Source organism: Acanthochromis polyacanthus, chromosome 8, assembly GCF_021347895.1.
Source record: "Acanthochromis polyacanthus isolate Apoly-LR-REF ecotype Palm Island chromosome 8, KAUST_Apoly_ChrSc, whole genome shotgun sequence".
Lineage (NCBI taxonomy): Eukaryota > Metazoa > Chordata > Actinopteri > Pomacentridae > Acanthochromis > Acanthochromis polyacanthus.
In genome coordinates, this window is record NC_067120.1 from 29,584,911 (window position 1) to 29,611,598 (window position 26,688).

The following is a 26,688-nucleotide window of genomic DNA, read 5'->3' on the forward strand; positions in this document are numbered from 1 at the left end:
ACTGTACTTACTGTAACATGAAGGGCAACACCCTGAGGTAAAGGAGGTAAAATGTTTACTGCAAATAAGTAACAAATTAATAGAAAGCCTAAATGTTTGCCCCCAACGGTGAACAGAAATAACAGTTGTTATGCTATGGGGGGCATTTTGGCTCCATTTTTCCCCTTACAGGGAAGGGTCCCAGCAAATCAATGCTAGGTTGTTTCGTGAGTTCATCTTTATTCTATGATAAAACATTTTTATCCTGATAGGAGTGGACTCTTCATCCACAGGGCACAAGGGGTCACTGGTTGGTTTTCAAGAGTGTCAAATGATCAATGGACCGTTTGCTATGGCTTTCGCAGACACCCGATCTCAACCTAGTCGAATACCAATGGGTGGTTTTAGTCCAACATGTCAGATAGCACTCTTCTGACATTATCATAACACCAAATGAAGGAATTTTGGAAGCATAGTGTTTCATCCTATCAGTAAAATCCAAGTAACTTCCCTGTTGAGGAACACTGAAGCTGTTCTGGTGGCACATGATGGTCCAACACCTTACAAAGACACCTTACCTTGGTTTCACTTTAAATGTGTCACCTGTCTGAATTGCTGCCATCATACTTTTGCATGTTATTATGCTAATATTTGCTAATTAGCACTAAATGCAGACTACGACTGACACCTACATTTCATTTTGGTGGTAGATCACCTTACAAAGACACCTTATGTCGACTATTCCTTTATTTTGTCAGGTGTCTGTATTGTTATCATCATACTTTTGCATATTAGCACTCTAATATTTGCCTATTAAGACTCAATCCTGAATGTAATCGAGGCCTGTGGGTGTTTCTTTAATTTTGGTGGTATTTTGAAGGTAAAACAAAACATTTAAATCTCTTTTAATGGCATGCAACCCCCTAAATGGCTCAAGTAGGAGTAAAATTCTTGCTTTTAGCCTCCTCATGTTGTTATGATGATTCAGGATCTTCAACTCATGTCGAGATTTCAAAGTGTTGGGAGCAGAGGATGTAGAAGTCATGTTCTTGCAGTTATTACAAATATGTCTTTCATGTGTATCTCAGGGTCAGATTGTTTCCTGAAAGGTAATTAGAAGTAGCAATATTACAGACAGAGATTGTACAACGATATAAAGTCTGTATAGAAATGTCTGAGAGGGATTCAAATGGGCTGATCATTTTTGCAATCTTTCAAATGTTTGATTGAGATCTATTTACCACTATTAATGTAACATAAAGCTCTTCATCTAATGTAAAGTTTCATATGAGCTGGTTTACATACATTACAACTATAAATTAGCAACACATCAAACTAACAGCATGCTGAATGTGTGTCCCTACATGCTAAAAGTATAACTGAAATGAGAAATATAATATCCCGCTCTTCAAAAAGCAGTGATGAGAACATGGAGCGAAGGTCACCACTTCTAGTTTCACTGTGCACAGTCATTCCCGATTGCACATTCACTGTGGAAATAGTCAGATACAAGAAAACATTACTAAGTTTTACTTCTCTCTGACGCTGGACATCCTTACTACTGAAAGTGCACCCTTTAACATGCACAGTAACAAAGGCCTCAGTGTCTCAGAAGGGATGAGACTCACACTATAAACCATCAGTCTCACAATGTAAACACAGGCATGCGTGAAGAAACCCACAGAGGACTGCAGGTTTTTGGGAACTGATGTCAGAGGTTGCAGAGCGAGGTGAGGTGCGGCGGGTGAGTGAGTGTTTTGGGGTGAGTCTATGCTGGAGCAGTGGGAGGGCCGAGGCTGGCTGTGTATAAATACAGGTCTGTGATGGACTCCAAGCAAGAAAAGTAGAGTGTGAAGATACTGTGAGCAACACTGAAGAGAAACAGATCTGCGATGGCCAACCACAACGGTGAGTGATGATCCACCTATCTCTGTGTCATTGTAAGTACTTATTGTTTACAGCTTCCTCGCTCCCTTGCTGATCTCTTACAAGATTATGAGATGTGTGAGAAATGTGCTGATGCATGATTCAACATTTGGGTGTGATGTAACCCATCCAAACTCTTGCAGCAAATGCAAGAGCAGCTTTGAAGCCTGCTGACGGTAAATCAGATACAATAGCATTAGTGTTACGAAGCTGAGATGTTTGCTAAATTGAAATTAAATGGACAAAATTCACCACTGAGATAAGAAGCGCCCAATCTAGACAAAAAAAAATACAAAATTTTACTTTACAGAAGTTCTTTTGTTTTAATTCACTCATCCAGTTTATCTCCTGAACAGATCTGTAGCTTCTGTGAAATCAAATTGTCAAAATGGAAAAAAGTTAGTCTCCCAAAACTTCAAACTCTTCCTTGAAAGAGAATACATGTCGCATGACTATCAATTTCATCCTTGATTGTGGCTCCCTGCTACTTCAGTAAAATCTTTTCGTCACAGCCAATATTTTATTCCAGAATGAGAATGTCAGCCACATACAGGCTTCAGTGGAGACTGATAGTCTGTTTTTGTTATTTTTTTTAGGTTTGATCATTGATGTGGATGTAAGAAGTCGTGAGAACAACTCGGCACACCGCACAAAGGAGATCAATCCTGAGCATTTGATTGTCCGCAGAGGTCAATCCTTCTCCATTATTCTGCAGTTGTCCAATTCTCTGCCCCCCAAACACCACCTGGAACTGGTCCTGCACCTCGGTGAGTTCAGCCTGATGATGCCGCTTCAGAAAGACAACCTCTTATTTCCACTCGTGGTTGTAAAGTCTGACGTTAGTGGTAACGATCTCTCATACAGTTGGTTATATCTCAGTTCTAACCTGATGTGTGCCTGAACATCTTGGTAATTTATTTGAACCTTATTTTAAAAGAAAAACTTCCTGAGATGCATTGTTGGTCGTCAGTTTGACATTGATCATACAAGACGCACAGAAGCTTTTTTTAAATTTACTATTCAGCATTGACAAAGCTATGATGTACCACTTTTTACTCATACTTTTATATATGTGTTCACTTTGCATCGAGAAGAAATCATATATGTAAAAAATTTAATATGAAGATATATTAAGAATTTGAAGCTGCAGTGCCAGTGAGACAACTGTTCTCTTCCACACGAAATACCATGTTCTGTAGCTGTGAATCTTTACTTCCTAACGACAATGAGGGCAGAAAACATATTCTAACAATTCTAGGTGGTAAATCTTGGCAGTTGAAATTTAGGTAATTGATTTCTGACATTGAACTCCTGCTGATTAAAAACTTAAACATTTCATCCTGTCAAGCCATAAATAACCTCTGCATGGCAAATATGTGCCTTTTAACTCTAGAAATGGTTTAAGCAGTTACGGTTAAGGAACACAAGAACAATTTTAGTGGACTTGTGGGATTTGTTAATAGTAAAATATACAGAAAGTATCACCAGCCGTCTTCATTGATGTACAACTAAGATCTTTTCTTTTTGATTCAAAGTTGTGAAATTTAAATGATAGTTTCTTTATAAAAGCTGATGATTTCAACCACAGTTTTTTGATCCACCTCCTGGTACAGGACCAGGATTCTCCCATCACATTCACTGGAGGAACTTCAAGATGCTCTAACACTGTTGTTTCATGATACTGAGCCAACTCGCTTCATTCCTGTTTCCTCAGGTCGGAGAGACGAGGTGGTGATCAAGCTTCAGAAGGAGCGAGGGGCCGCAGACAAGTGGTGGTTTCAGCAGCAGGGAGCTCAGGATGAAATACTGCTGACTCTGCACAGTCCAGCGGACGCCATCATTGGCCAATACCATCTAGCTGTGCTGGTGATGTCACCGGACGGACGCATGTTAGAGAAAATGGACAAAACTAGGTTCCACCTGCTGTTTAACCCGTGGTGCAAAGGTGAGGCAAAGTGCAGACTCTCTGTTTTCTGTTTTCTACAACACGTCAGACTGACTTCACTCATTTACTGCAGCTTTTACGCTTTGTCAGGCATAAAACAGAACAAACTGGATGTGTTTTCTCAGTCATTTCTATAAGCTATAATTCATCAAGAGGAAGATGAATTGGTGTTTCTGCCTTCATCCTCTCCTTTTCTCATAAATCAAACAACAGGTCACCACATGTCAGACCGACTGTGTGTGACTCGAACATTTTCACTCTGACTTTTCCACCAGCATCATCAAAACACCAAATGATGGAATCTCTCACAGATCATCAGCATCATGCTTTTCACATCAAGGCCCTCAGACACTTGAAGAATTCATATGAACTGTTTCAGAGCTGATGTTGTTGCTTGTGGCTGATTCTGTTTATGGAAGTTGACATCCAGATTTTCGACTATGGAGCATCGAAGAAACATTTACTTTTGATATTTGTTAAATGCTTGTTAATCCACTGCCAAAATGACAGAAGGATGTTCATGGTCTGCTTTGTGTTTGTGTGTTCCAGATGATGTGGTTTACCTGCCCGATGAGAGTCAGCTCCGGGAGTACATAATGAACGAAGATGGAAGCATTTATATAGGATCCTGGGATTACATCAGAAGTGTTCCCTGGAATTATGGACAGGTAACACACACACATTCATTGTGTGGATGGTGTGAGTGTGTCTGTCAGGTCAGTGGGTGGTTTGTGTGAATTGTCACAGCAGCGCGACAGCAGAGAGTCGGAGGAGATTTTGGCCAGATCAAGAAATGCCTTTGTTGGACGGAGGAAACTTGTGGATGAGAGGTGACAGAATGTAACCAAACCACACAAACAAGAACTCGTCCCTTCACAGCTCGCTGGGAGAAAGAGAGGAAGACAAACAGAGTGACAGACAGGAGGTGGAGGAAGAGTGAACAGTGGAAACAAACATGAAGTTATTTTTAGAAAGCAGTTTGAGAAACCTCCAAGTCTTTTCTTCTCTCTGTTCCTCTCTCATGATTATGATCATTTTCTTGTCTCTCAGTTTGAGGACGATGTGATGGACATCTGTTTTGAAGTCCTGGACAACTCCAAAGACGCTCTGAGAAACTCAAAGATGGACACTGAGCGCAGATCTGACCCCGTCTATGTTGGCAGGATGATCACTGCGATGGTAAAGAACTCTTCTTTTATAAAAACAAACAGGTCAATGACAGTGTGAGAAAAAATATGGATTTAATGTAAAGTGTCAGAGTGGCAGCACATGAAGTTCTGACAGATAACTTAGATCTTGTACTTCTTTCCCACAACATAACTTGTGAACTTTCAGCAAAAATGTCAGCAACCTTTGGAGAATCATTAGAAGAAGTGAGCATATGAAGATGTTACTGACAGTCAGTGACCCTGGAAACACACAGAGATTTAAACAGAAAGTGAAAGTTCATCAATAGAAATGTGATGTCCTGTGAAAGGAACGTCCACATTAAAGGAAACATCATGTAAACTGTCATGAAAATGTCTCATATTGAAACCTGAGCAGTTAAAGATTCTCCTCCACATCATCTCCTCCTGTCCAGGTGAACTCTAACGGTGACAGAGGTGTGCTGACCGGACGTTGGACTGAGCCGTACTCTGATGGAGTCTCACCGACTCGATGGACTGGCAGCGTGCCGATCCTCCGACAGTGGAGCAAGGCCGGGGTCAGAGCCGTCAAATATGGCCAGTGCTGGGTGTTTGCTGGTGTCGCATGTACAAGTGAGGATTTCACAGCTTTCACTGCTGCACAAGTACAAAACAACGGAACTATTCTTTTAAAATCCATTAAATCTGTAGCTATTACTACTAAAAGATTTAGTCTCTAGATATACAGTTTATCCACCTGAGTGTCAAACAGGGAAACACCTCAGAATCAGCACAAATGCAAACATATTACACGTTCTAAAAACAGGAAAATGAAGTCAAGCTGAAATTTAAAAGAGTAAAGTAAAGTGTGCTTGTATAGAAGAATGAATTGTTTCATTGTGATGTGTGTGATCTTTTCAAAGTGCTGCGTTGTCTGGGAATCCCAACACGCCTCATCACCAACTTCTCTTCAGCCCACGATGTGGATGGAAACCTCTCTCTGGACTTTCTGTTGGATGAAAACCTGAAGAGCATAGACAGCAGAGACAGCAGCTGGTAACATCACACACACACAGTTGATAATAATAATATCAAATTATAATTTAGATCATTTAATGTGATGTTGTTTCTCTTCTCTCCTCGTGATTGTAGGAACTTCCACTGTTGGGTCGAGTCCTGGATGAAAAGAGATGATCTCCCCAAAGGAAATGACGGCTGGCAGGTTTTGGACCCCACCCCTCAAGAACTGAGTGATGGTACGTCCCAACTTCAAACTTTTTAATGCACATCTCTGTTTTACGTTTATCAATTTGACATTGATCATCAAGAGAAACTGCTCTCAGGACTGTCACCTCTGAGTTTCTTGGTCAGATTGGAAGCTGGTTTGAGTTTGTGTCTTTCTCGTAATCAAACTGAACAACCACTGCTAAAACAGGTCCGTTTTAAATCCATGTTTTGATTATCTTCAACTCTTTGACATGACTGTTTGCTCTTCAGGTGAGTTCTGCTGTGGTCCGTGTCCAGTGACGGCCATCAAGGAGGGAAATCTGGCAGTAAAGTACGACGCTCCGTTTGTGTTCGCTGAGGTCAACGCTGACATCACCTACTGGATGGTCCAAAAGAATGGACAACGCAAGAAGGTGAAGCTTTCTTTGAATAGTCTTTCATAAAAGTAAAAAAAATAACAACTGGACTTCATTGATGCTGACCACTGCGGTTCTTCTTACAGATCAGAGTGGATCAGAGCAGCGTGGGGAGGAACATCAGCACCAAAAGTGTTTATGGAGACCACAGAGAAGACGTCACTCTGCACTACAAATATCCTGAAGGTTGGTTAGAAAGCAGAACACAGAGGGCCACATTTCTCTGTTATAATCATATTTATTCAGTTCACTGAAGCACAGTCATCATGGATCTGTGCTATTATGTAAGATATTGTGTCTGTGGTTGAGTATTTTTACCTTTAGAATACAGATTAGTTCTCACTGTTTTCTCTTCAGGCTCCAGGAAGGAGAGAGAAGTGTTTGAAAAGGCGGGTCGACCTTTCAACGAGCCGACCAATGAGAGCACAGAACCAGGACAACTGCAGCTGTCAATCAAGCATGCTCAGCCTGTGTTTGGGACAGACTTTGATGTGATTGTTGAGGTATGGATTGTTCAGACTGTCAGAATAAATAAATGGATTCATGAAGCAATAAAATGAGTAAATGTTTCAGTCCAAGTGAATCTGGGGCTGCAGCTGCTGTGCGGGTTGAGATTGAGCTTTTGTGTTTTGTTTCTTCTGCTCGACATTTTGATGTGTGACTGATGAATCCATTGTGTCTGCAGGTGAAGAATGAAGGAGGCAGAGATGCTGTTGCTCAGCTGACCATGTTGGCCACAGCTGTAACTTACACTTCTCTCCATCGGGGGGAGTGTGAGAGGCAGACGACCACTGTGACTGTGCCAGCTCACAGAGGTCAGCAGCTCCAACATTCATGATGTTACCTGCAAAGTTTTTTTTCTGTTCTTCACATTTTATAGCAAATAATGCGTCTTTTAACTGCCTAATTTTGTTTGTTTGTATGTTCAGTCCACAAAGAAACACTACGTCTGCACTACGATGAATATGGCAGGTGTGCCTCTGAGCATCATCTGATCAGGATGAAAGCATTTTTAGAGGCTCCAGGGGAGAACAAACCCATCATGACTATGGCCGACATCCCACTGAGCACACCTGAGCTCAACATACAGGTGGGTTTAAAGCTAACACCCAGGAGTTGTAGCTGGACTGTGACAGCATTTAGCACAGTTGAACAGATTGGTTTGGTGAAGAAAGACAGAAGAATGAAACTAGGAAATATTTAAGTGTACATGTCTATGTAAATCTTAGCAAATTTTCACACAAATTACTTAAAACATTGATGTTTTATGAAAAATATTTAGCTGAATTTCACACGTTTGTCTTGGAGCATCAGTATTTATGAAAAATATAAGTTCCACATGCATAGAAAAAATGAAGCTGCAATTAAAGTTGTAACAGTGATCGCTATTTTGACGTTTAAGATGTTTTTTTGAAAAAATTATAGTAACACTTCATCCTTCACTGAGAAAGCCACAGTCTGCCAAAAATGTCCCTGTTCTTGGAGGTGGCATTCTCCAAATTTACATTTTGCTGTTTTCTTATGTGACATCTCAAACAAAATCCTCTTTTTTTAATTTGCCTGTCAAATTACTTTGCCTTGTGTTCAATGTGTCAAAAGCTAAAACATGATCGTGCAAAAAGGGACTTTTAATTCCTGAATTCAGTTCCTATAGCTGCTTCAAATGTTTATACGAAAGAAAGCATTTGTTACACAAAATCCCCTGCTTTCTAAAAAAAATGTGTTTTTAGAAATTCTCTGTAACGTCCACTCCTAAGCACCTTCCATACATGTGACATGGAACAATCCTGGCCTAATCAATTCGTTAAAGTGGCAGCATTCTGGTCATTCAGTGTATTAAACTAACTCTGAGACAATAATTCCAAACAGCTGGATGAAACAAACTTTAGCTCATCTTAACATCTTGTGGGGGGGAAAAGACTCGTTATGTTCATTATTGGTGATGATCATTTATCTTCAAGCTGTCCACTTTGTTTTTATCACATTAAGGTCTTCTTATTATGGGCATTTCATTTTGTCGCCTGATTGATTTGAAATTGTAGAAAATGCGTGAAGTAGGTTTCTTTTGATTTTGGCGTGGACACTGTGTATAAAGCACCTCTGCAATCTGTTGCTGATGCTGAAATGTTGAAAAGCTCACTGAAGTGTCAGTGCTCATGCTTATCTGTTAATATGATGATTAAGTTCAGACTTGTGCTGTGTTTAAAGTTGTATGGAAATGTTGCTCTGTCCGACCTAGTAACTTTGCTGTTGCAGCTTTTACAGAAACATTTCCAAGGTGTACATTCAGACACGAAGCCAACACATTAAATAGCCGTCCGATTAACGGAATTGAGTGCATGTATAAAAGGGGCTTTTTGCATCAGGCACAACAGTAAAACCGCCTGCCTAACACTGTGTGGTCCCCTTACATCGTCAAAAATGCTCTGAACCATTGGGCATGGAGCAGAGGACCTCCCAGTGTGTCCTATGGGGTCTGGCACCAGGACGTTGGCAGTGGATCCGTTGGGTACTTTGGGTTGTGCAGTGGGGCTGCTCAATCAGAGTGGGGTGTAGGAAGTTTGGAGGTCAAATCAACATCATGGGTGACTGTCATGTTCCTCAAGATGTTCCTGATTATTTGATGTTTGGGGTAGGCCAGTGACATTTAGGATTGCCATTTGCATGAAGAAGTGAGCTTTCTCTGGGACGATGTTCATTTGGGTGTCAAAATCTCGTCAACACAGATGCCAAAATCCAACGTTTTCCAGTAGAACATTACCTAGTACCAATACGGTTATTGAATCGTTATTTCACCTGTCAGTGGTTTGAAAGTTGTGGCTGATCTGTGAATACTCCAATAGATCACAATGCTATATCCTCTTTTTTCAGATTCCTGGGAGGCCTGTCGCATGGGAACCAGTGACGGCCTTCATCTCCTTCACCAATCCTTTACCAGTTCCACTAAAGGGTGGCGTTTTCACTGTGGAGGGGTCCGGCCTGCTGTCTGCCGCTCAGATCCATGTAAAGTAAGTAATGCAATGCTTTTACTATGAAGAATGTGCAGAGAAAACCCGAAATTGGTTTGACAAACTTGCAGCATGAGCTAAAAATGATGCTAACCATTAGCATTTGTCTTCCTTTTCAGAGGTGTTATTTCTCCAGGCCAGAAGGTTTCTGAGAAGCTCTCCTTCTCCCCCATGAGGAGCGGAGTGAGGAAACTCCTGGTGGACTTCGACTCTGACCGGCTGAAGGACGTGAAGGGAGTCGCCACTGTGATTGTTCGCAACAATTACAGAAGTAGCTTCTCTGTACTCCCTGGATTTTACTGAACGACCTTTGAAGCAACACATCTTCTGTAGTGAAAAAATGTGCCAGTTTGAGTGTAAAGTCAAGGATCTGATAAAACAAATTTTGTCAGTGACTGCAAAAATGTGAGGCCAAAATGAACAAAAATGGGCTATATGGACAAAAGAAACTTGAAAGAATTCAAAAATACAATGAATGTTGCTATTCTTATAAAAACAAAAACAAGAAAAACAGTAAATTAAGCAGTAGACAACTGTAGCATTATTAAAACTGTTCAAAAGATTGTTAGCTGTAGTTCTTTAACCTCGTAAGACTCAAGCTTTGGTTGGGCTTGAATTTTAGATTTCTTCTAGTTATTTGGGTTAAGGGGTAACCAATAAATATAATATTAATCAGATAATATCTAATATCAGATTATATTTTACAAAATTAATATTATATTGTTATTATAAATGTTGTTGCTATTTTCATTATTATAATTATTCCTGTTATTATTACCATTATTATTACCAAGATGCTGTTTTTGAAAAAAAAAGATGTCCACATATATGGATGCCAGGTCTTAGGATGTTAAAATATGATGCAGTAGAAATGAAAAACACCTGATGCTTCATCCACTCCAGCCATCGCACCATCTCTCTTCGGCGACTGTGCTTGGAAACATTTGGGGAAAAAAAGCAATTTTCATGCATTTTTATAACAGATATAGCTTGGTTCTAGTAGGATCTCCATGCTGGTAGGGTTAAATCGAAGTTAAATGGGAGTTGCATTAGGTTGTGAATATCCACAAAAAACACTTGAGGGATAGTATTAGCTTAAAGCCACTATGTGTGAAATCTGAATATTTTAGACAAGTATTTGACTGGATTTCTTTGTTTCTTCTTTCCCCCGGTCCTACTCACTGCTGGTTTTTGCAATTTTACAAATCAACCATAATGCTTTGCCACGTTTTTTTTTTTTTTAACAGGGTGTCTCTGTTATTAATTTCAGTATCTAATCTAATTTAAGTATCTAATCACACAAAATTAGTTGTTGGATGTTTTGTTACATTTTTTTTGCACTATTTCCAATCCAGAGGTCAAAATATGCTTGGAAGAAACCAAAGTGTTTCATACTCTTTAATCTTCATCTTTATGCATTTTTTTGTTGGTAATAATTCTGTATGCGGGTAGATGTGTGCACTGTGATGACAATAAAGATCTTTTTCATAAGTATTATTCTGAGTTATCTGCAGCATTGTTTTTAAACTATACAGAGTTTTTGTCATATAAAACACTGTCATTATTAGTTAAACAAGTAGAATTAGAAAAATACATGTTGACACTTTCAGGCTGGTGGATATGGACAATTGCTGGCTTCATCTGCAGAAATAAAAAGCCAAGTCAATGGTGAGGACCTCACTGTTAACCACATGAGAGAGAAATGCACATTGTTCAATCCTGTACTATGATAGAATCAAACTTGCAGCTAGATTATAAATAAATGTTGTTGTGCTCAGTGACTGGCTAGAAGATGTGGAGAGCCAAAAATCTGAATGCTGAAACAATTTGCATTTTTACCATTCTCAGATAAAATTGAACAACATTAAAAATGAACCCTAGTATTCAGTAAAATACAAGTAAATACCAGGTGCAAGGCAGCTCATACAAATATGCATATGTTTATACTACAACCCATACATACTGTAAATTAAGCTATTAAAATGATAGTGGAACAGTCTTGAAAGAGGCTAATAAACAGGTTACAATCACCAGTTTCTGAACTTATTTATACTGTTAACATGGACCGACATCATTTAGTATCCCTCCACTTACATTCAGAAATAATTTCTTGTCAGTATTGTCCTTTGAAAGTCCTTTATTTTAGTTGAAGATTGTGTACTTCTTGTATGTATTGTGAATATTGTAAATACATGAACTTTTAAACAAAATGATGCACATGTCAGGGTCTTGATATTGTATTTCACATAGCAATTTTTAAGAAATGAATTAAGATTTATTGTTCGAAATGAAATACTATTACACACAATGCTTTAACTACCATAATTTGTTCATATTTCACCCATAAACAGCACAAAAGATGTAACCAAGTAACAAAACGTACAACATGTGTATGATACTCATCTCAGACAGAGTTTTTTGATGCTACCATTACTGCCTTTACAAAGTAAAGTTAGATATATTTTCATCAGAACATGTACATTTCCAAATCAGAACTAACCAAGTACATATGTAATCTGGTCCACTAAACGTGGCTTCTGATGGTTCTTCTTGCGGACGACCACGGTGGCAACTCCCTTCACATCCTTCAATCTGTCCGAATCAAAGTCCACCAGGAGCTTCCTCACCCCGACTCTCATGGGTGAGAAGGTGAGCTTCACAGACACCTTCTGGCCTGGAGCTATGTGTTCTCTGAGGAAAGAAGGAGAGCGATGAATGCTTGGAATTATTTCATATTTTATATATTGGAAGACCAAAGGATGACGGTGGAAACATGCATACATAACGTAAAATACGTGTTTTCACTATTTATGCCTCTTTTCTGTTTAACCTCTGGTTAGAATGTAACATGCAAACAAAGTTTTAGCAGGAAACAAGAGATTGAAGTCTAAAGATTTTCTTGAAACATTGAGGAAAAACTTATTTAAAATACCAGTGGTAATAAGTCTGACATAAGTAGTGTAAAAGTAAAATCAATCTTGAGCTCTCAGGTTAGCATTTATTTGATCTTTTTGTTCATTTTATGTTCATGTACTCTTGTTTTTGGGGCTCAAATAGAGCAACGTTTATGTAGTTCAGTCTAATTATGGAGGTGTTACCTATGAGGTCAAAAAGTTTAAGGTTTAAGGCCAATCAGAAAAGATATGTTTACACCCCTAAAAGGTTTTTGTTTTTGGAAAGATGAACTCAGCATCTTATAATATGAAACACAGCACAAGAAGGTTTAAACTTTTACAATGAACCAATAGAAGAAGAGTTTGTATTCACTTTACAAGCATTTGTACCTCTTCCTTGTGGGAGACAGAAGTGAAGTCTTTCCTATTGCAATGATCCACTTTCTTTCTATATTGTAAACAACGTTAAAATGATGGATAACCCAGCAGTGTGTTTGCGGTCTCATTTATGGGTAGAACCCATGCGTAAAATGTCCTCGACAGTTAAAACACTGGGCATGGCTTCTGGAATGGATAATTCAGACTCATTACTTACTTAACATGAATCTCAGTGGGATACAGCAGGCCGGCCCCCTCCACAGTGAAAACACTGTCCTTAAGTGGGACTGGTAGAGGATTGGTGAAGGAGATATATGCCATCGCTTGCTGGCATGCAAGAACCCTCCCAGGAACCTGAACAAAGAGATGGCGGCTCACATTTCACAGAAATATCCCTGACACTCTTCTAATCTCAAAGTAAAACACAGAAACAAGCAGATTTTGCAAAAGTATCCATCTTTGCAGCAGTGAACAGTTTCAGATACAAGGAGTTCCACATGAAACTTTTAAGCTTCTCATCACTTCTTCCTTGCTCAGCTACAGCGATAATTAACTTCACTTGCTCGTCAGCTTTGCACAGACTTGCAAGCACGACATTTAAACACATACATTCACAGAGGTGCTAAAGCACATATTATTATTTTATTTATCTGTTATTTACTATGGATCTATAGACCCAGGCTGAGAACCTCTTTTTATTCACTCCCCCTACTTTCATATGCCACCACAACATGTCAATAACTCATGTGTCCTTTACTCTTTCCCTCACCTCAACCAGTCGAGGCAGATGGTCTCCCTCCCTGAGCATGGTTCTGTCGGAGGTTTCTCCCTGTTGATACTGAGCTTTATCCCTCATGATCTTTATCGTCATCAAAGAACTGCTCAAAGTAAATCTATGGATTTGTTGGGTTTCTGTTTATGACATAATAATGTAAAGTCTTCACTATACTCGGTGATGTGCCTTGAGAAGCCTTGAGGAACTAAATTATTTTTTTGGCTTGTTTTCTATCCTATAATTACTCGTTTAATTATTTTGGTGCATTCATGACTTTTGTATTTGCTTGTAATCCATATTGGGGTGAGATTTCATGAGTTTTTGGTGGAGTTGTTATGATGATTGTGGTTTGATAACCGAGCAAGCCAGGGCATAATTTCAGATTTTAAAAGAAAAAAGGTATATTTAAGGTAGAAATAATGACAATCAATGCCCTTAATCTAGACAAGCCAAGACGAGGTAGTGTACTCACCTGTATGTGGAGCTCAGGTGTGCTCAGTGGGATGTTAGCCACAGTCATGATGGGTTTGTTCTCCCCTGGAGCCTCTAAAAGTGCTTTCACCCGAATTAGATGATTCTCAGAGGCACACCTGCCATATTCATCGTAGTGCAGACGCAGCATTTGTTTGTGGACTGAACACACAAACAAACACTATTAAGTGGAGAAATAATGCGCTATTTGTTATAAAATGTGAGAAACAGAAAAAAAAACTTTGCAGGTAAGACACATCATTGTCGTTTTTTTCACAATATTTCTGCCCCAGAGGCCTCTGTGGGATTAGTGGAGCTGCTGACCTCTGTGAGCTGGCAAAGTCACAGTGGTCGTCTGCCTCTGACACTGCCCCCGGTGGAGAGAAGTGTAAGTTACAGCTGTGGCCAACATGGTCAGCTGAGCAACAGCATCTCTGCCTCCTTCATTCTTCACCTGCAGACACAATGGATTCATCAGTCACACATCAAAACGTTGAGCAGAAGAAACAAAACACAAAAGCTCAATCTCAACCCGCACAGCAGCTGCAGCCCCAGATTCACTTGGACTGAAATATTTACTCATTTTATTGCTTCATGAATCCATTTATTTATTCTGACAGTCTGAACAATCCATACCTCAACAATCACATCAAAGTCTGTCCCAAACACAGGCTGAGCATGCTTGATTGACAGCTGCAGTTGTCCTGGTTCTGTGCTCTCATTGGTCAACTCGTTGAAAGGTCGACCCGCCTTTTCAAACACTTCTCTCTCCTTCCTGGAGCCTGAAGAGAAAACAGTGAGAACTAATCTGTATTCTAAAGGTAAAAATACTCAACCACAGACACAATATCTTACATAATAGCCAACCCGGTCTCACGGGGATTCATGAAACTGTCACGTAAGTTTTAGTTTCGGTTTCGTGCGCACCAACACGATTTCGTCATGTTTTTCGTGCCGCTCACCACGAAATGTTTTTCGCTGTGGTAATCACATCTGAAAGTGGTTTATACCGGCGGATTCATGACGATCTAAGCTGTCCATCGGCGTATACTGCTTGTGTGATCGCATTTGCGGCCGTCGGCCGCCGGACATTCTTGAAATTCCTATGCAAATTGGTAAGTGTACCACCGGCTTATGGTTAGGTTATGGTTAGGGTTATGGTTAGGGTTATGTTTAGGGACGATGTCATGCAAAATATAGCGTTGGATTCGCCACGGTTTTACATTAAAAATATAATATACACATTCTTTTGAAATACGTTCTGAGTGGCACGAAAAGTCCGCCGTTTAAAATACATTGGTGCGCATTTCGTGGTGAGCGGCACGAAAAACATGACGAAATCGTGTTGGTGCACACGAAGCCGAAACAAAAATTTACGTGACAGTTTCACGAATCCTCGTGAGATCGGGCTGTAATAGCACAGATCCATGATGACTGTGCCTCAGTGAACTGAATAAATATGATTATAACAGAGAAATGTGGCCCTCTGTGTTCTGCTTTCTAACCAACCTTCAGGATATTTGTAGTGCAGAGTGACGTCTTCTCTGTGGTCTCCATAAACACTTTTGGTGCTGATGTTCCTCCCCACGCTGCTCTGATCCACTCTGATCTGTAAGAAGAACCGCAGTGGTCAGCATCAATGAAGTCCAGTTGTTATTTTTTTTACTTTTATGAAAGACTATTCAAAGAAAGCTTCACCTTCTTGCGTTGTCCATTCTTTTGGACCATCCAGTAGGTGATGTCAGCGTTGACCTCAGCGAACACAAACGGAGCGTCGTACTTTACTGCCAGATTTCCCTCCTTGATGGCCGTCACTGGACACGGACCACAGCAGAACTCACCTGAAGAGCAAACAGTCATGTCAAAGAGTTGAAGATAATCAAAACATGGATTTAAAACGGACCTGTTTTAGCAGTGGTTGTTCAGTTTGAACTCAGAGGTGACAGTCCTGAGAGCAGTTTCTCTTGATGATCAATGTCAAATTGATAAACGTAAAACAGAGATGTGCATTAAAAAGTTTGAAGTTGGGACGTACCATCACTCAGTTCTTGAGGGGTGGGGTCCAAAACCTGCCAGCCGTCATTTCCTTTGGGGAGATCCTCTCTTTTCATCCAGGACTCGACCCAACAGTGGAAGTTCCTACAATCACGAGGAGAGAAGAGAAACAACATCACATTAAATGATCTAAATTATAATTTGATATTATTATTATCAACTGTGTGTGTGTGATGTTACCAGCTGCTGTCTCTGCTGTCTATGCTCTTCAGGTTTTCATCCAACAGAAAGTCCAGAGAGAGGTTTCCATCCACATCGTGGGCTGAAGAGAAGTTGGTGATGAGGCGTGTTGGGATTCCCAGACAACGCAGCACTTTGAAAAGATCACACACATCACATTGAAACAATTCATTCTTCTATACAAGCACACTTTACTTTACTCTTTTAAATTTAGCTCCAAAAATTGGCTTTAGTTTCTCATTTTTAAACAGGTGATATGTTTGTATCAACAAGTCCTCAAACTCATATGACCACACAGGTCGTATATAACTTTCCCCGGATTACGACCCATGAGAGCGTATTTACGTTAGCGCTCCTACGGGAGACAGGAACGCATTAAGGGATTTAATTCGAGAAACGGCTTTTCCCTCACTTTCGCAACACGGGTTTAGGGTTAGGGTTAGGGTTAGGGATAGTGTTTGTTAAAAGTTTGTTCATGGTGACGTTTCAGCTGAGACACCGGAGTGTCGATATTTACTCAACCGCTAGAGGTCGCTTAACGTCAAAACGTAACACTCGGTCGTAATACGGCCGTGTACAGACGACCTATGTGGTCGTTTTTTCTATGAGGACAGGCTCTTTTGTATTGGTGCTGATTCTGAGGTGTTTCAGTGTTTGACACTCTGGTGGATAAATTGTACATTTATAAAAAGTTATATAGTTGTAATAGATACAGACTGTATAGATTTAAAGTTCCATTATTTTGTACTTGTGCAGCAGTGAAAGCTGTGAAATCCTCACTTGTACATGCGACACCAGCAAACACCCAGCACTGGCCATATTTGACGGCTCTGACCCCGGCCTTGCTCCACTGTCGGAGGATCGGCACGCTGCCGGTCCATCGAGTCGGTGAGACTCCATCAGAGTACGGCTCAGTCCAACGTCCGGTCAGCACACCTCTGTCACCATTAGAGTTCACCTGGACAGGAGGAGATGATGTGGAGGAGAATCTTTAAATGCTCAGGTTTCAATATGAGACATTTTCATGACAGTTTACATGATGTTTCCTTTAATGTGGACGTTCCTTTTACAGGACATCACATTTCTATTGATGAACTTTCACTTTCTGTTTAAATCTCTGTGTGTTTCCAGGGTCACTGACTGTCAGTAACATCTTCATATGCTCACTTCTTCTAATGATTCTTCAGAGCTGCTGACATTTCTGCTGAAACTACACAAGGATTTGTTCTGGGAAAGAATTACAAGATCTAAGTTGTCTGTTGCAACTTCATGTGCTGTCACTCTGACAAGTTAAACTAAATCCATATTTTTTCTCACACTGTCATTGACCTGTTTGTTTTTCAGATTATAAAAGAAGAGTTCTTTACCATCGCAGTGATCATCCTGCCAACATAGACGGGGTCAGATCTGCACTCAGTGTCCATCTTTGAGTTTCTCAGAGCGTCTTTGGAGTTGTCCAGGACTTCAAAACAGATGTCCATCACATCGTCCTCAAACTGAGAGACAAGAAAATGATCATAATCATGAGAGAGGAACAGAGAGAAGAAAAGACTTGGAGGTTTCTCAAACTGCTTTCTAAAAATAACTTCATGTTTGTTTCCACTGTTCACTCTTCCTCCACCTCCTGTCTGTCACTCTGTTTGTCTTCCTCTCTTTCTCCCAGCGAGCTGTGAAGGGACGAGTTCTTGTTTGTGTGGTTTGGTTACATTCTGTCACCTCTCATCCACAAGTTTCCTCCGTCCAACAAAGGCATTTCTTGATCCGGCCAAAATCTCCTCCGACTCTCTGCTGTCGCGCTGCTGTGACAATTCACACAAACCACCCACTGACCTGACAGACACACTCACACCATCCACACAATGAATGTGTGTGTGTTACCTGTCCATAATTCCAGGGAACACTTCTGATGTAATCCCAGGATCCTATATAAATGCTTCCATCTTCGTTCATTATGTACTCCCGGAGCTGACTCTCATCGGGCAGGTAAACCACATCATCTGGAACACACAAACACAAAGCAGACCATGAACATCCTTCTGTCATTATGGCAGTGGATTAACAAGCATTTAACAAATATCAAAAGTAAATGTTTCTTCGATGCTCCATAGTCGAAAATCTGGATGTCAACTTCCATAAACAGAATCAGCCACAAGCAACAACATCAGCTCTGAAACAGTTCATATGAATTCTTCAAGTGTCTGAGGGCCTTGATGTGAAAAGCATGATGCTGATGATCTGTGAGAGATTCCATCATTTGGTGTTTTGATGATGCTGGTGGAAAAGTCAGAGTGAAAATGTTCGAGTCACACACAGTCGGTCTGACATGTGGTGACCTGTTGTTTGATTTATGAGAAAAGGAGAGGATGAAGGCAGAAACACCAATTCATCTTCCTCTTGATGAATTATAGCTTATAGAAATGACTGAGAAAACACATCCAGTTTGTTCTGTTTTATGCCTGACAAAGCGTAAAAGCTGCAGTAAATGAGTGAAGTCAGTCTGACGTGTTGTAGAAAACAGAAAACAGAGAGTCTGCACTTTGCCTCACCTTTGCACCACGGGTTAAACAGCAGGTGGAACCTAGTTTTGTCCATTTTCTCTAACATGCGTCCGTCCGGTGACATCACCAGCACAGCTAGATGGTATTGGCCAATGATGGCGTCCGCTGGACTGTGCAGAGTCAGCAGTATTTCATCCTGAGCTCCCTGCTGCTGAAACCACCACTTGTCTGCGGCCCCTCGCTCCTTCTGAAGCTTGATCACCACCTCGTCTCTCCGACCTGAGGAAACAGGAATGAAGCGGGTTGGCTCAGTATCATGAAACAACAGTGTTAGAGCATCTTGAAGTTCCTCCAGTGAATGTGATGGGAGAATCCTGGTCCTGTACCAGGAGGTGGATCAAAATACTGTGGTTGAAATCATCAGCTTTTATAAAGAAACTATCATTTAAATTTCACAACGTTGAATCAAAAAGAAAAGATTTTAGTTGCACATCAATGAAGACGGCTGGTGATACTTTCTGTATATTTTACTATTAACAAATCCCACAAGTCCACTGAAATTGTTCTTGTGTTCCTTAACCGTAACTGCTTAAACCATTTCTAGTGTTAAAAGGCACATATTTGCCATGCAGAGGTTATTTATGGCTTGACAAAATGAACTTGAAGAAATGGCTTGAAGAAATGTTTCATTTTTCTAATCAACAGGATTTCAGTGTCGGAAATCAATTACCTAAATTTCAGCTGCCAAGATTTATAACCTAGAATTGCTCTTATGTTTTCTGTCCTCACTGTTGTTGGGAAGTAAAGACTCACAGCTACAGAAAATGGCATTTCGTGTGGAAGAGAACAGTTGTCTCACTGGCACTGCAGCTTCAAATTCTTAATGTGTCTTCAAACATATTTGAGAGATTACTGAGTGTTTTACATATTTGATTTCTTCTCAATGCAAAGAGAAAACTAGGGATAAAAACAGCATGATTTTGCCAATGCTAAATAGTAAAAAACTTCTGAACGTCTAGTATAATCAGGACCAACAATGCGTCTCAAGAGATTTATTCTTTAAGCGAGGTTTGAAATAAATGCCTAAGATGTTCAGGCACACATCGTCTGACAAGTGAGATGTAACCAAGTGTTATTAGAGACTGTTACCACAGTTTTGATTTCAGACTTTACAACCACGAGTGGAAACAAGAGGTTGCCTTTTTAAAGCTGCATCATCAGGTTTGAACTCACCGAGGTGCAGGACCAGTTCCAGGTGGTGTTTGGGGGGCAGAGAGTCGGAGCACTGCAGAGTTATGGAGAAAGGTTGACCTCTGCGGACAATCAAACGCTCTCCATCGATCTCCCTGGTGCGGTGTGCCGAGTTGTTCTCACGACTTCTTACATCCACATCAATGATCAAAGCTGAAAAGAACAACAGAGGTGAAACAAAAATATCAGTCTGCAATACAGATGTGTTGTTAAGGGGAAAAGGATGCAAAACTTCAGAATATTTGTAATATAAATGTAAGAGGTTAGACTTACCACTGTCGTTAGCCATTGCAGATCTCCTTCTGATAGTGTCTTGCACACTCACGCTAAATCCTCCCATCACATTCCTGTATTTATACAAACTGCTCCACCTCCTGATACACCCTGAGATATTCCACCTCACCTCCCTCTGTGACTTCTGACATCAAAACCTTAAAGTCCTCTGTGGGCGTCTGCATGTGTGTGATTGTGTGTTCGTACTTGGATAATAAGAAAAAGAAGAAGTGAGAGGTCATATGGTCAAGTATTAGCAAGCAGTGAAGGTGAAAAGATCCGGACTGAAACAGGGAAATTTATGACAATGTCCCAAAAGTGTGTTTAAACTACTATAAAATTCATCTTATAAGATTTTTTTTGATGTTTCCAGAACAAATCAGAACTCAAGAAGCTATTATACTGCCTACTGGAAGGCAGCTAAGAGCAGAGATTTTAATCCTGTTTTTGCAGAATCAGGAATAACTGATTGCATACATTACAGTTGCTCCCATTTAAAGTCTTAGAAATATATAGATATACATATATAGATGAACATATCTTAAAAATATAAGTACAAAAGTAAAGCATAAAATGTAAAATGTGCATTTTCTATCAGACAATAAAGTGATCTGTTGTATTCTATAGTGTGTTATTGCACAGAAATGTGCAGCTATTGCACATTTATTTACAGAACAAGCATCACTGCATTCATTCCATATGTTTTTCATTATTCAGGATCTCATGATGATATGTGTCAGTTCCCGTGGAATTCCTGTGCTTATCACATTGTCTTATGGTTCTATCTTCTCTGTATCATACAGTGTACAGATCTTAAGAAAAGATCAACTTTATTGATTCATTACCAGGGAAATTTCCATGTTCCAGCAGCTGGATATAGATGAGGTGTGGAAGACGCAGGACAACAAATACAAAAGGTACAACAATGCTAAAAATAAAGATGTAACAAAGGTCTCATAAAGACAAGGAATGATGTTACAAGACATCATGACTCAGAGGTGAGAGTCAGGAGAACAGTGAGCTGGAAATGGACCAATAAGTTTTTGAATCTTCTCACTGAAAGCATGAGAATATGTCCAAACCATATATTGAACTTCAGCTGATGGGGACCTTTCTGAGTTGGAACACCCCCCACCCCATAGGAAAAAATGATGAGCTTGACCAACGGCAAAAACAGAATTCAGGAAGTAGGCCGGACACCGTTCTGATTAAGATCCTTTCAAAATGTCAGCTTCCCTCTCCTCCTCCAGTGGGTGGGGAACAGTCAACATGACATTGCTCAACAGTCTAGGGCAGGGTTGGGCAACCTTTTTGGCTCAGGGGCCACATTGACTTTTGAAATTCGACAGACGGGCCAGACCAGCATCAGATGGTTGGATGGTTGGGCCAGCGGACATGAGAGTGGTAAGGCAAGTCCTGGTGATCAGCATCAGTTTCTCCAATAAACTTAATGACTGACGATGCTGAAGCCCTCTCATTCATATAAAGTTAAAGAGTTTAACGACTGGCTTCACGACATGATCAAGATGCAAAACAGACTTACAGAGCGCTTCCTGATGGATTAAGCAGTGTAGAAAAATCACATCCAGCTCAGGGTTTTCCTCCTTCACCTTATCCTGGATTCTTTTCAGCAGCCCGATGTTTATTTCCTGTCGACTTTGGCGATCCATCCGTGGTGACATTGGCGAGTTTCCACCACGGCGGCTTCATCCTCTGGATGACCCCAGACACCCTGTCCTACAGTCCTCTCCACGTGTTTTCCCCTTCATGGATTCCATGGTCAGAAATTCCTCCATTGTCTCAAAATGTTCATTAATCCCTCTAATAAAAATTAAAAGCTGAGCAGTGTCTTTTATATCACTACTTTCGTCCAGTGTTAATGAACATAACTTGAAGGACTCCGCTTTTTCGTTCAGTGAGCTGGCTAAGTCTTCCTCGATTAGTTCAACACTGCGAGCAACTGTCCTGCTAATTTTTTTCAAATTTGTTTTTGCTCTATATACACAGGAGACCTGCTGTCTCTACCATGCATTCTTTTTTTAAAAAAAACTCAGTGCAGTAGGGTAAAGTAATGTAAAAGTCCTGCTTCCCAGCATACTATTTATGCGGCTATTCAGACTATTGGTGAAACTCAGGAAAGAACTCCCTATTATGTCAAATTGCTAACAACTCATATATTGTAAAAAAAACAAAAAAAAAAAACTGTCATGAAAATCAGGAAAGACGCTAGACAAAAATGTTAAAAAATAATAAAAATAATATGTAACATTCAAAGACCGCATGAGACACTGTAAAAAATAACGATACATATCTTTAAAAGCTAACAATATTTAGCTTTAACTAAGGTAAAATTGTTATTGTTTATGAAGAAGCACGGTAGGAGAACAAATTGCTATTTGTTACATATTTTTTGATCTGGCCATTATTTACAATTTTGGCCCCTTTTTTTACTGTCAAAATTTAAATACATTTTTTTCGGATATTTTCCGAGATACTATTTGTAAGTTAAAAAAATGGGGCATCTGTAAACTGCTCATAATTAAAACTAGCATTTTACAGATGACCAATTTTTTCAGTTTTTTATATATATATATATATATATATACATATTCACACCCTCTGTCAAAAGTTTTAAGACTCTTTCTTATTCAAATAAATTAGAACCCGTCTCAATATAAAGAGACATATATATATATATATATATATATATATATATATATATATATGTGTGTGTGTGTGTGTGTGTGTGTGTGTATGTATCTATGTATGTATATGGAGTCACAGGAGTGCCACATCAAAATATAAATAAAGAAATGAATAAATAAATAAATAAATAAATGTGGAAATATAAAGAGAAATAAATAAACATATCTGTTTTAACATTTTATCTGTTTTGGTAGCATTATTTGGACTCTCACACAACATACGAGATGGTAAGCCATACTGAGCAACAGCTGACCTGAAACTGTCCAGAACAGTGGTGGATTTGTTGTTTGTAGCTGCTCCTATGTAAACTATAAGCCTGCTAAATCCATCCACTCCTGCATGGATCACGATTCGCCATCTATAAAAGTCACAGTGAAAATATGAATAGAAATTTATAATTATAGGTAGTTACAGCAATGCTACAGTAATAAGGAACAAAAGCAAATTATCTCAATAAATGCAACAAAGAAAAAGAAACGTAAAGAATTATTATCCATATTATTTATTTATTTATATTTTGATGTGACACTCCTGTGACTCCATACTCTTGTGACTCCATATATATATATATATATATATGCATACTTTCACATATACTTTACCTTACATTACTTTCAAATAATTGCAAAATATCTGTAAAATAATTTTATTTTTGTCAATTTAAAAACAGCACAAAGAATTTGTAAAACTATCCATCCATTCATCCATCCTCTATACACCGCTTTATCCTCACTAGGGTCGTGGGGGTGCTGGAGCCTATCTTAGCTGACTCGGGCGAAGGCAGGGGACACCCTGGACAGGTCGCCAGTCTGTCACAGGGCTACATATACAGACAAGTGTAGGACTATGCTCACATTCACACCTACGGGCAATTTAGATCAATTGACCTCAGCATATTTTTGGACTGTGGGAGGAAGCCAGAGTGTCTAGAGAAAACCCACACATGCACAGGGAGAACATGCAAACTCCATGCAGAAAGATCCCAGGCCCACCCTGGGATTCAAACCGGGGATCTTCTCTGCTGCAAGGTGAAAGTGCTAGCCACTACTCCACTGTGCAGCCCTGTAAAACCATTGATTAAAAATACAAATTCTTTTTTGTGGATGTTAGTTACAGTTTAAGGTTGTTTGTTTTATTTAAGTTCTTTTTAAATCTAAGTTAAGAAATCTGCAATTTCACCTCAATATAGAAAATCTGTAAAATTGTAGCAAATTGTTCAGAACACTACAGTTGCAAACATCAAAAACATCGTATTTTTACAATATAGAAATGCAGCTCACTCAGAACTTTGCTGCCCAGGTGCTTAGCAGGACCAGAGAGGGGAAACACGTCCCAATGTTTCAATGCCCTTACTGTGCTTCACCTGTCAGTTTCTGAATTAACTTTAGAATTCTTTTACTTATTTTCTAAGCTCTTTATGTATGTATGAACCATTATGATTTCTCAAGTGGTGGTTGTTTCAAAGTGTAGAACAACAAGGTTTTAGGCTGAGGACCTGAGAGCCGCTGTAGTGTTGAAATCTATAAAACTAAACTTCAAGCATACCTCCTCAGACACGGGCTTTTAAATGAGTATTGCCATAGACATTTCTTACGTTATTTTATTATTTCTGGCTTTCTTAAAAATTGCATCTCGGTTTCTTTATATGTATTTTTCATATCTTTTTTAATGTTCTTTTAGTTTTTATTATTTTATTCTGTTTTAATGTTAAGTTTGTCTATGTGATTCTATCAATTTTTTTATTATTTTATTGTCATGTTTTGTCCTTCTAATCTTTTTTTTATTTTATTTTAGTTTCTTTTCATCCTGTCTTATCAGCAATCTGTGAAGCACTTTGAACTGAGCTAAGCTGAATGAACAAAGAAAGTTTCACTGATTAAAAATGATCTGGTCTCACTTTCAGCAATGGTTTATATGTTCATAAAATATAATTTTAAAGTACAATATTAACCTAAATACACAGTGCAGTTGTCAGATTAATGTAGAAAAGGTGTAAAACTATCATCTATAATACAGTATAGTATGAGATTAAAGTAGTATAAAATAGATGTTTTGAAGTTAAATACAAGTACGTCATATGTAAGTAAAGTAGCTGCTTGAGTAAATGTACAGAAATGTAATGCTTTACTGAGAAAAGAGGCACATTCCTATTCCGTTCCACAAAATGAACATTTTTATTCTCACCCAAATTGCCTTTATTGTTTTTTTTAAATGTGCGTGAATTTGTAGGTTATTTCATCCACTTCCTGATTTCTGCGCGTATTTTCACAGATGCTGCATTCGAGGGTCCACGGATATGTAGGTTTTTATATTACCAGCAGAGGGAGCAGGAGAGTTTTGCATTCAAGTTGGAGCTGCCGAGTTTTTCAACAAAATTACGCTGCCTCCGTCTGTGTTTTTGATTAACTTTAGCTATAAAACATGTTTATGATTTATTATAATAAAGCACCTTTATGAACCAAAGTTTGACAAATTCAGATCTCATGTCAGGATGGCCGAGCGGTCTAAGGCGCTGCGTTCAGGTCGCAGTCTCCCCTGGAGGCGTGGGTTCGAATCCCACTTCTGACATCACAGTTTTCCTTGTTTTGTTTGAACGAAAGAACCCAGAACAACCCATCAAAGTCAAATGTCGTCAGACACGTCTGTTCTGCATTTTAAATTTTTGTCTGTTTTTGTTTTTATGCAGCATGTCTCATTGCACCAGCATTTATGCCGTTTAATTGTCAGCCACATTATATCATTGCATAACTTTATTGTCCTCAATCACAATAAAGTCATTTGATGCCTCAGTAGATTAAAACTTATTATATGCTTCATGAATAATAAATTTACCACCCTGATAAATATAGAAATAAAATTGCGAGGCATAAACATGGATGCATAACTATGACATTATCATCCATTTATTGTACTTTTCTGATTATTGGAATAGAATAGAATAGAATAGAATAGAATATTTTGTTGATCCCAAAGGGGAAATTCTGTTGTTATAGCAGCAAGCAAAAAGAGTAATGTGACCACCACCACAATAGAAAAATATAATAGAAATTTAAGAAAAGAATATACTAAGATGGGCTGCACAGTGGTGTAGTGGTTAGCACTTTCGCCTTTCAACAAGAACATCGGGCCCGGGATCTTTCTGCATGGAGTTTGCATGTTCTCCCTGTGCATGCATGGGTTTTCTCTGGACACTCCGGCTTCCTCCCACAGTCCAAAAATATGCTGAGGTTAATTGGTAACTCTAAATTGTATGTAGGTGTGAATGTGAGCATACTCCAACACTTGTCTGTATATGTAGCCCTGCGACAGACTGGCGACCTGTCCAGGGTGTCCCCTGCCTTCGCCCGAGTCAGCTAAGATAGGCTCCAGCACCCCCCGCGACCCTAGTGAGGATAAGGTGGTGTATAGAGAGAGAGAAAATATACTAAGATTTCTGTAAAAGAATTGAAAAATGCACCATAAAGTGTCAAATGCTAACAATAAATGCAAACAATGAATAAGTGAATTGAAATCCTGTAAACAGCAGTGCAACATGCACAAGTAATGCAATGAGTGCTTTGAAGGCAGCAGAAAAAAGAA

The 26,688-nt window shown here is 39.4% G+C and overlaps 2 protein-coding genes and 1 non-coding gene across 3 annotated transcripts; 2 read left to right on the plus strand and 1 right to left on the minus strand.

The window, feature by feature from the left end:
- The first annotated feature begins 1,751 nt into the window (after nucleotides 1-1,751).
- Nucleotides 1,752-11,125, plus strand: LOC110947564 (protein-glutamine gamma-glutamyltransferase 2-like). Its single transcript, XM_051951926.1, has 15 exons — nucleotides 1,752-1,887; nucleotides 2,502-2,672; nucleotides 3,620-3,850; nucleotides 4,400-4,518; nucleotides 4,901-5,029; nucleotides 5,433-5,610; nucleotides 5,901-6,033; nucleotides 6,130-6,233; nucleotides 6,475-6,617; nucleotides 6,707-6,806; nucleotides 6,978-7,123; nucleotides 7,306-7,435; nucleotides 7,550-7,710; nucleotides 9,492-9,628; nucleotides 9,748-11,125. The coding sequence occupies exons 1-15, from the start codon at nucleotides 1,872-1,874 to the stop codon at nucleotides 9,929-9,931; spliced, it is 2,082 nt and encodes a 693-aa protein (XP_051807886.1). The 5' UTR covers nucleotides 1,752-1,871; the 3' UTR covers nucleotides 9,932-11,125.
- On the minus strand, nucleotides 10,811-20,472 carry LOC110946263 (protein-glutamine gamma-glutamyltransferase 2-like). The gene is made up of 15 exons (XM_051951925.1): nucleotides 20,404-20,472; nucleotides 20,113-20,283; nucleotides 18,928-19,158; nucleotides 18,260-18,378; nucleotides 17,749-17,877; nucleotides 17,162-17,339; nucleotides 16,382-16,514; nucleotides 16,182-16,285; nucleotides 15,845-15,987; nucleotides 15,656-15,755; nucleotides 14,783-14,928; nucleotides 14,471-14,600; nucleotides 14,148-14,308; nucleotides 13,118-13,254; nucleotides 10,811-12,319 (listed from the first exon to the last, which is right to left on the minus strand). The coding sequence occupies exons 1-15, from the start codon at nucleotides 20,468-20,470 to the stop codon at nucleotides 12,124-12,126; spliced, it is 2,145 nt and encodes a 714-aa protein (XP_051807885.1). The 5' UTR covers nucleotides 20,471-20,472; the 3' UTR covers nucleotides 10,811-12,123.
- A 5,122-nt stretch (nucleotides 20,473-25,594) lies between these two features.
- On the plus strand, nucleotides 25,595-25,677 carry trnal-cag (transfer RNA leucine (anticodon CAG)). Its single transcript has one exon. It is a non-coding gene; the product is annotated as a tRNA-Leu (tRNA).
- The last annotated feature ends 1,011 nt before the right edge of the window (nucleotides 25,678-26,688 follow it).

Bases quoted from the DNA above. Each gene is read 5' to 3' on its own strand.
- LOC110947564 (XM_051951926.1), top strand. The intron at 5,030-5,432 runs GTAAAGAACTCT...CCTCCTGTCCAG, and splicing joins GCAGGATGATCACTGCGATG to GTGAACTCTAACGGTGACAG. The intron at 6,234-6,474 runs GTACGTCCCAAC...TTTGCTCTTCAG, and splicing joins CCCTCAAGAACTGAGTGATG to GTGAGTTCTGCTGTGGTCCG.
- LOC110946263 (XM_051951925.1), bottom strand. From the start codon at position 20,470: ATGGGAGGATTTAGCGTGAGTGTGCAAGACACTATCAGAAGGAGATCT. The intron at 20,284-20,403 runs GTAAGTCTAACC...TGTTCTTTTCAG, and splicing joins TGCAATGGCTAACGACAGTG to CTTTGATCATTGATGTGGAT. The intron at 12,320-13,117 runs GTAAGTAATGAG...TTCTTTCCTCAG, and splicing joins CCCACTGAGATTCATGTTAA to AGAACACATAGCTCCAGGCC.